The sequence below is a fragment of the Oncorhynchus mykiss genome, chromosome 12, assembly GCF_057628025.1.
Source record: "Oncorhynchus mykiss isolate SJ-2025 chromosome 12, ASM5762802v1, whole genome shotgun sequence".
Classification (NCBI taxonomy): Eukaryota; Metazoa; Chordata; class Actinopteri; order Salmoniformes; family Salmonidae; genus Oncorhynchus; species Oncorhynchus mykiss.
In genome coordinates this window covers 8,263,381-8,272,795 of record NC_143033.1, presented here as the reverse complement: position 1 = coordinate 8,272,795, position 9,415 = coordinate 8,263,381, and the positions used below count along the sequence as shown (strand labels likewise).

The window sequence follows — 9,415 nt, the reverse complement described above, 5'->3', positions numbered from 1 at the left end:
CATCTTTTCTTTAAATGATTGATTTTGCTTTATAAAACCAACTCGGTGCTTGGGGTTTTGTGTGATGTGCAGGAACAGTAATACCGACTATAACAGTATTATCATAAATTCCCCTAGTCATCCCTGAATCAATGTATTTAACAGTTATTTAACTAGGCAAGTCAGTTAAGAACAAATTCCCAAATATTCTGCAGACAGTTGGTTGGACCAGAAAAAAAAGGGAAAAATGGTCGTTTAATATGTTTAAATGCCCTACATACAATCCCGAGCTAATTATTTCTAACCAATCGTGAGTAAAAGGGTTTGCCCAGGCATCCAATAGAAATAAAAACAATTTGGGCGGACTATTTGAACGGAAAAAAAAGGAGAAAGATGATTGGTTCGTGGAAGTGTCAATATCGAGCTGGTGTAGAAAAACAACCCTCCGTACTAAATCCATTGTAATTCATAAGTAATGTTTAACCACGTTACTTATTACAACATTAAATTTGTCTAGCGCTATCAACTCTTTAATAAGTACTAAATAGTAGTAAACTACAAAAGGAGGCAGACTTTCCTCGACAAGTCAAAAGAAGGTGGATAGCTACGGACGTGATTGGCTAACGCGACATTGACGTCCGTTTCTGGGTGTGGAAATTCTCAACATCAACAAAAAGAGAAAAGAAATGAGAAACTAGAGATTACAAGGAACAAACAATAGTTTGGGACGTGAGAATATATCGATGTAACTAACATAACAGGTAAATATTGAAATTCATAAAGTGTACACGAGATGCAAGAACTGAATAGATGTGAGGTAATGTGAAATGTTCTAATGCTATTGTAAGACTATTTTATCTAGTTCAATTAATTCATTCCTGAAGCCAGGATTAAATGTTTTTTTAATCATGATTATGATTTTAAAACGGCACTATAAATCTCTATTGGTTTTGCCTTTTAATGGTTGTCGATGAAATTTGGCATCTTCAATTGATTTTCTCACAGCGAAAAATCTAGATAACCCAGTTCGCTGCCTTGGCTTTGTTATTTATCGTCTCTGTTAGCTAACGTTATACCCTGGCTGGTTTAGTTTGCGCTACTTCCTCATAGAGCAGTCGAGATTTTACACAAAAACATGTTGTTTTTTTACATCACCGACTAGTAGCTGCAACCCGCTTTTATTAGACTAACATTTTAGTCGATTGAACACCAAGATCTATGAAAATCGAAGGGAATTGCCAGGGAATGAACTCTGACCTAGGCGAGAACAAGAATAACCCCCCCACCCCGTCGACGATTTGAAGCATTATTTGCCATCTAATAGATTCAAGCGAACGCAGTTTTGCGGTGTTATCCATTTTTCTAGTGTCTCACAACATAAAACATTTAGCATAACTAAAACTGTTTTTCACTCTAAGTGGGATTTGTTCTGATGTATGTAAGCGTTATTAACCTAAGACATCTGACACCGTATCCCAGTTGAGAGAGGGGGGGCAGACCTTGAACCTATCGCCTGGGTGAATGAATGTAACGTTAACGGACAACCATTAACATCAGACTCGTGTTGTTTTACAGTGGAAGGATTTCAGATTTCCTGTAACAATACAGTCTAAAAGATGGAAGCCGTTAAACTTATGAGGGAGCTGAAAACCAATTTTGAACGGGAGATGAATTATCTTCCGAAAGAAACGGGACTCCACTTGATCGAATCAGCCAGAGAGGTAGATATTCACTGCAGTACAGTAAATATGCTGTACGATCAATATTATTATTATTATTATTATATTTTTTTATATAAATAAATTGTTAAATATAAATCCTGTAACAATAACATTATGGTTAAACAAATATATATTTTTAAACTACCACCTATTACATATTAATACACATTTAATGCCTAAAATGTTTTATGAATTACAGAATGCCAGCCAAGGAATCTCAGCTAAATGTAGGGACGTCAAAGTGGAAGACCTCTGGAGCCTGACCAGTTTCTTTGGGTACAGCACCCAGACCTTCGTTCTGGCAGTCAACCTGCTAGATAGATTTTTGGCCATGATGAAGGTGAGATGAAAAACCAAATACAAGCAGACTGCAGAAAGAATTTCAACCCTTTAAAAATGTAACATTTTGTTCTCCTTTCTTGACAAAAACAACCATGACACTGAGCATGGACATTTACAAGTTAAATGAAAGGGAGGTGGTTTGACTAATGATTGCATATGTCCACTAATTACAAGCCTTTGTGTGTGTGTGTGTGTGTGACTCCTCTTCAGGTCCAACCCAAACATTTAGCCTGTATTAGCATCAGCTGCCTCCACATCGCAGCCAAAGCAGTCGAAGAGGATTGTAACTTGTCTTCCACCAATGAACTTATTCGTATCAGCCAGTGCAAGTTTACGGTCTCGGACCTCACTCGCATGGAGAAGATCATTTCCGAGAAACTCAACTTCCAACTCGAAGCCATCACAGCCTTAACCTTTTTGCACCTATACCATAGAATCACACGCTCACACACCTCAGACAGGTAAGGCACCCATTATGACAGATACAACAAATAGCCTAATTCTGAAGATAGCAATGGTGACATAATGAACTAGACATGAACTTTAAGCAGCTGTTGACATATCTGGCTTATCATTAGGGCTGGCACAATTACCATATCTGACCAATCACGGTCATCCAAAATTCCATAACGTCACAGCCCGACTTATCATCATGGTGCTGTCAAGACAACTGGGATCTCGTGGTGGTGGTGGGGGGGGCATCGCAGTGCTTGAGGTGTCACTACAGGCCCCGGGTTCGATTCCAGGCTGTCACAGCTGGCCGTGACACCCATGAGGCGGTGCACAATTGGCCCAGTGTCGTCTGGGTTTGAATTATTTCTTTATTTAACTTGGCAAGTCAGTTAAGAACAATTTTTGATTTACAATTACGGCCTAGGAACAGTGGGTTTGTCAGCTCAGGGTTCCGATCTAGCAACCTTTCGGTTACTGGCCCAACACTCAAACCACTAGGCTACCTGCCACCCCAGGGGAGGGTTTGGCTGGCCGGGATTTCCTTGTCCCATTGCTCTCTAGATACTCGTTGCGGGCCGGGCGTCTCTAAGCTGACTTCGGTTGCCAGTTAGACAGTGTTTCCTCTGACACATTGGTGCGGCTGGCTTCCGGGTTAAGGGAGCCGTGTGTCAAGAAGCAGTGCGGCTTGGCAGGGTCGTGTTTCGGAGCATGCATGGCTCTCAACCAGACGTGCTCAATGGGATTGAGATCCAGGCTCTTCGCTGGCCATGGCAGAACACTGACATTACTGTCTTGCAGGAAATCACGCACAGAACGAGCAGTAGGGCTGGTGGCATTGTCATGCTGGAGGGTCATGTCAGGATGAGCCTGCAGGAAGGGTGCCACATGAAGGAGGAGAATGTCTTCCTTGTAACGCACAGCGTTGAGATTGCCTGCAATGACAACAAGCTCAGCCCGATGATACTGTGACACACCGCCCCAGACCATGATGGACCCTCCACCTCCAGATCAATCCCGCTCCAGAGTACAGGCCTCGGTGTAATGCTCATTCCTTCAACGATAAACGCGAATCAGACCATTTCCCCTGGTGAGACAAAACCGCGACTCGTCAGTGAAGAGCACTTTTTGCCTGTCCAGTCTGGTCCAGCTACGGTGGGTTTGTGCCCATAGGCAACATTGTTGCCTGTGATGTCTGGGGAGGACCTGCCTTACAACAGGCCTACAAGCCCTCAGTCCAGCCTCTCTCAGCCTATTGCGGACAGTCTGAGCACTGATGGAGGGATTGTGCGTTCCTGGTGTAACTCGGGCAGTTGTCATCCTGTACCGATCCTGTGCAGGTGTTGTTACACGTGGTCTGCCACTGCGAGGACGATCAACTGTCTGTCCTGTCTCCCTGTAGCGCTGTCTTAGGCGTCTCACAGTACGGACATTGCAATTTATTGCCTTGGCCACATCTGTAGTCCTCATGCTTCCTTGAAACATGCTTAAGGCACATTCACACAGATGCGCAGGGACCCTGGGCATCTTTCTTTGTGTTTTTCCGAGTCAGTAGAAAGGCCTCTTTAGTGCCCTACGTTTTTATAACTGTGACCTTAATTGCCTACCGTCTGTAAGCTGTTAGTGTCTTAACGACCGTTCCACAGGTGCATGTTCATTAATTGTTCATGGGAAACCGCGTTTAAACCCTTTACAATGAAGATCTGTGAAGTTATTTGGATTATCTTTGAAAGACAGGGTCCTGAAAAGGGGACGTTTCTTTTTTTTTGCTGAGTTTATACACAAATAGATATACCAATTGGAGCTCGTTTCCCCCCCCCCCCATTATTGTTTCCAAAGTGACATTATTCCTGACTGTGAAAGGACAGCACTGGTTTTATCTATTGGAACAGCATTACTGAACACTCTCAGATAACAAGTTCCCCACCATCAGTTATGTAACAAAGTAGCCTAATAACCTTGTTTTCCCATCGAACTGATTCAAATGAATTTTGTCTCTCGTAAAGGAAGGAGGCCCTGAACCTCGACACACTAGAGGCCCACCTCAAAGCCTGCCTCTGCCGCATCACATTCTCCAAAGCTAAAGTAAGGCGCGACCCCAGAGCATTAGCAGTCCCCAGCGTCTATAGGCCTAGTTTACATATTCCAGTAGACCTCTAGGCAGCAGTTTGTGATGTATGTTTTTTTCCTTCTTTGTTCTCTTCCAGCCGTCCGTCTTGGCCCTGTCCCTCCTCACTCAAGAGATTGAAGCCATGCAGTCTGTTGACATGCTAGAAATAGCACATAGTGTTCAGCGACATCTCAAGGTAAACCACTACTGTAGTGTCAGGCCTTGAGAACTTATCACAAAATAATTTTAAAAGTATTCCTTTGGTTAACAAAATAACACAATCAGTTTCCTGTCATATTTGCACACAAACATATTTTTCTGTTGCCCTGGAACCAGTGTTACATATTGTAAAGCCCTTAAGCCCTTGTCCATAAGGTCTCATATGACAACAGACCCATATGGGAGGACATTTTTTAAAGGGGCCCTTTTACATTCTTGGCCTCAAGTTCTCCACTGCCATCCTTTTACAACACCTGGAATCCATCCCAATGGTATTTGCTGACCCTGTCTGGGGGAACCAGGCCCACCTACTGGGGGAACCAGGCCCACCATGTTACCATGGTGTCCAATGTTATGATGACCCCGGTCTTCTTTTACAGATCACCGACACTGAGCTGCTACACTGGAGGGGGCTAGTGGCCAAGTGTCTGTCTGACTACTCTTCCCCTGAGTGTAGCAGACCCAACAATAAGAAGCTTGTCTGGATCGTGTCGAGAAGGACAGCTCAGAACCTACACACCAGCTACTGCAACGTCCCTGAACTGCCGACCATTCCTGAGGACTGCTGGGACCAAAGGTAAACAGGAATACATGATGAATACTGTACCCGTAGGAAGGAAGAAATACTTCCAACGTGCTCATCAAAAACACATTGACAGTAGGCATACATTCCTGAAAAGTACATTCTTGGAGAGGACACAGTGTTACGAGATTTGTCTATATACACACACACTGTATGACAACAGAAAACGCGTTGGAAAATCCCCAGACAACTGAATACTATACCGAACAAAAAAAATAAAGCGCTACTATTTCGAAAGTAAATTGCAGCCATGGGTGGCATAGGCCCACCTACTGGGGGAACCAGGCCCACCTACTGGGGGAACCAGGCCCACCTACTGGGGGAGCCAGGCCCACCTACTGGGGGAACCAGGCCCACCTACTGGGGGAACCAGGCCCACCTACTGGGGGAACCAGGCCCACCTACTGGGGGAGCCAGGCCCACCTACTGGGGGAACCAGGCCCACCTACTGGGGGAACCAGGCCCACCTACTGGGGGAACCAGACCCACCTACTGGGGGAACCAGGCCCACCTACTGGGGGAACCAGGCCCACCTACTGGGGGAACCAGGCCCACCTACTGGGGGAACCAGGCCCACCTACTGGGGGAACCAGGCCCACCTACTGGGGGAACCAGGCCCACCTGCTGGGGGAACCAGGCCCACCTACTGGGGGAACCAGGCCCACCTACTGGGGGAACCAGGCCCACCTACTGGGGGAACCAGGCCCACCTACTGGGGGAACCAGGCCCACCTGCTGGGGGAACCAGGCCCACCTACTGGGGGAACCAGGCCCACCTGCTGGGGGAACCAGGCCCACCCGCTGGGGGAACCAGGCCCACCCGCTGGGGGAACCAGGCCCACCTACTGGGGGAACCAGGCCCACCTACTGGGGGAACCAGGCCCACCTACTGGGGGAACCAGGCCCACCTGCTGGGGGAACCAGGCCCACCTACTGGGGGAGCCAGGCCCACCTACTGGGGGAACCAGGCCCACCTACTGAGGGAACCAGGCCCACCTACTGGGGGAACCAGGCCCACCTACTGGGGGAACCAGGCCCACCTACTGGGGGAACCAGGCCCACCTACTGGGGGAACCAGGCCCACCTACTGGGGGAGCCAGGCCCACCTACTGGGGGAGCCAGGCCCACCTACTGGGGGAACCAGGCCCACCTACTGGGGGAACCAGGCCCACCTACTGGGGGAACCAGGCCCACCTACTGGGGGAACCAGGCCCACCTACTGGGGGAGCCAGGCCCACCTACTGGGGGAGCCAGGCCCACCTACTGGGGGAGCCAGGCCCACCTACTGGGGGAGCCAGGCCCACCTACTGGGGGAACCAGGCCCACCTACTGGGGGAACCAGGCCCACCTACTGGGGGAACCAGGCCCACCTACTGGGGGAACCAGGCCCACCTACTGGGGGAACCAGGCCCACCTGCTGGGGGAGCCAGGCTCAGACACTGGGGAGCCAGGCTCAGACACTGGGGAGCCAGGCCCACCTACTAGGGAACCAGGCCCACCTACTGGGGGAACCAGGCTCAGACACTGGGGAGCCAGGCCCACCTACTGGGGGAACCAGGCTCAGACACTGGGGAGCCAGGCCCACCTACTGGGGGAGCCAGGCTCAGACACTGGGGGAACCAGGCTCAGACACTGGGGGAACCAGGCCCAGCTAATCAGAATGAGTTTTAACCCACAAAAGGGCTTTATTACACATAAATACTTCTCAGTTCAACACTTACCATGTTGCATTTTATATTTTTGGTTCAGTTTAAAAGGGCACATTTAAATACCTCCCCCGACAATTAAGCCCCACCCCTCCAGTGTATGGCCACTCCTAGTTTCAGTTATTACAGTATACTATAGTAATCCTGTGTGCAACCTGTGACTTGTAAGGGAGGGGGTTTCATCCGCCCTGTGACGTCACGGCCCTGCCTGTTGCGTCAGTTAACCTAGCCCTACAGCCTGTCTACAGAGGCCCATCCCTGTCTGCCTGGCTCCTTCACGTTGCTCACGATTACTCAGACATGACATGCATGCGGGTGAGTGACTTGTCACTTCCTACCTGCCTAGCAACCAGTTGCCATAACTGCTCAACCACATTGTTGCACAACCAGTTAGAGCTCCACATTCCGAAGATGACTTGAATTGTTGGGATTAATCCTGTAGTCAAACAATAATAGTAAGGATGAAAATACATTGACTGCAAACAGGATCAACGATGAGAACTAACCTGGCCGTGCTGCTGCTCCAGTTTCAACTGTTCTGCCTGTGATTATTATTATTTGACCATGCTGGTCATTTATGAACATTTGAACATCTTGGCCATGTTCTGTTATAATCTCCACCCGGCACAGCCAGAAGAGGACTGGCCACCCCTCAGAGCCTGTTTCCTCTCTAGGTTTATAATCTCCACCCGGCACAGCCAGAAGAGGACTGGCCACCCCTCAGAGCCTGGTTCCTCTCTAGGTTTATAATCTCCACCCGGCACAGCCAGAAGAGGACTGGCCACCCCTCAGAGCCTGTTTCCTCTCTAGGTTTATAATCTCCACCCGGCACAGCCAGAAGAGGACTGGCCACCCCACATAGCCTGTTTCCTCTCTAGGTTTTGGTTTTGGCCTTTCTAGGGAGTTTTTCCTAGCCACCGTGCTTCTACACCTGCATTGCTTGCTGTTTGTGGGTTTTAGGCTGGGTTTCTGTACAGCACTTTGAGATATCAGCTGATGTACGAAGGGCTTTATAAATACATTTGATTTGAACTAATTAAATATTAACATATTCAATTGTCCCCGCCCCTTTTGTTCTTTCAGCGAGGACTCGTGTGAAGACATGAGTTCTGGGGAGGAGAGCCTGAGCAGTTCCCTGGGTTCTGATGCAGAGGGACCTTACTTTCCTCTCTACTTCCGTTGCCAGAGCAACCACCGAAACAAATACCACCATCCCAACCCCCTGTGAAGGAGCCACAGTGCCTGGGTTCCACAACCACCGTTTTATACTGTAGGGTCATGTTCATTAGTGAAAACGTTTCGTAGCGTTAAGACACGTTTAGGAAGTCACGTTTAACATGTGACAGCCCATTTTTGGTTCCTGGTGAATATAACCCAGGAAAAAAAAAAAATGAAAAAAAACTTTCCTATATAACATATTTCATTTTGTTAGTTCAAAAGGGCTACCAGTGTGTGGCCTGTTACAAACCAATCAATATACTGTATCTATCTTATTCTAAGCTAAACAAAAATACATTTATGGGGAAACTTTAATCCTGACGGGCAGCGGAATCCACCAACTCAAAGATAAAAACGTTTTAAACTCTTTTGTTGTTGTTGTAGAAGTAGCTTTAAAAAGTGTTGTTGGTGCATGTTTGGAATTGTAACATTCCAGCCACAAATCAGACAAGTCTACATCCCAAATTAGTATCCTATCCAGTGCACTACTTTTGACCAGAGCCGAATGAGCCCTGGGCCAAAAAGTAGTGCGCTATAGAGAATATCGCGTAGCATTTAGGATGCACTATAGAACACAGCCACGGTACAATAGACTTGTCTGGGGAGTAAGAACATGAACATGGCATAGTTTTCCTATTACATGTTATCGTTGAGTTGGGTTCACTGCCTGATGGTCCGGTTATCCCTCTACAGGGTTCAATGGTCAAAAGACGACATCTGTTTGCATGTTATTATTATTATTATACAGAAAAACAACACGTGTGTGTGTGGTCTTGTTAACCTCTAAATTTGCCAAATCTTTTTTTTTTAGGTTGTAGGGTAACTTATATTTGGCTGGTATGTAGCTAGCTCTGTGGGAGAAATGTTTGGGATGGAGTTTCTCATAATGTACATTTTGTATAATGGAAATAGAAAAGGCTGTGAATAAGTACCTTTTGTAGATATTAACTTATTTGTAATTTTTTTGCCAATGTTGTATGACAACAAAAAAAAAAACACAAAAAAAAAACTATTTTGGACATCTGAATCTCTGGTCTTATTGATTTTGACTATCATAATGACTTATTCGAAATGTTTTTGCTTCAGTC

At 46.9% G+C, this 9,415-nt stretch overlaps 1 protein-coding gene across 1 annotated transcript; it reads left to right on the top strand.

The window, feature by feature from the left end:
* The first annotated feature begins 378 nt into the window (after positions 1-378).
* On the top strand, positions 379-9,354 carry LOC110536901 (cyclin-G2). Its single transcript, XM_021622576.3, has 8 exons — positions 379-740; positions 1,555-1,700; positions 1,900-2,040; positions 2,253-2,503; positions 4,499-4,577; positions 4,700-4,798; positions 5,202-5,398; positions 8,193-9,354. The coding sequence occupies exons 2-8, from the start codon at positions 1,596-1,598 to the stop codon at positions 8,335-8,337; spliced, it is 1,017 nt and encodes a 338-aa protein (XP_021478251.3). The 5' UTR covers positions 379-740; positions 1,555-1,595; the 3' UTR covers positions 8,338-9,354.
* Positions 9,355-9,415: the final 61 nt, after the last annotated feature.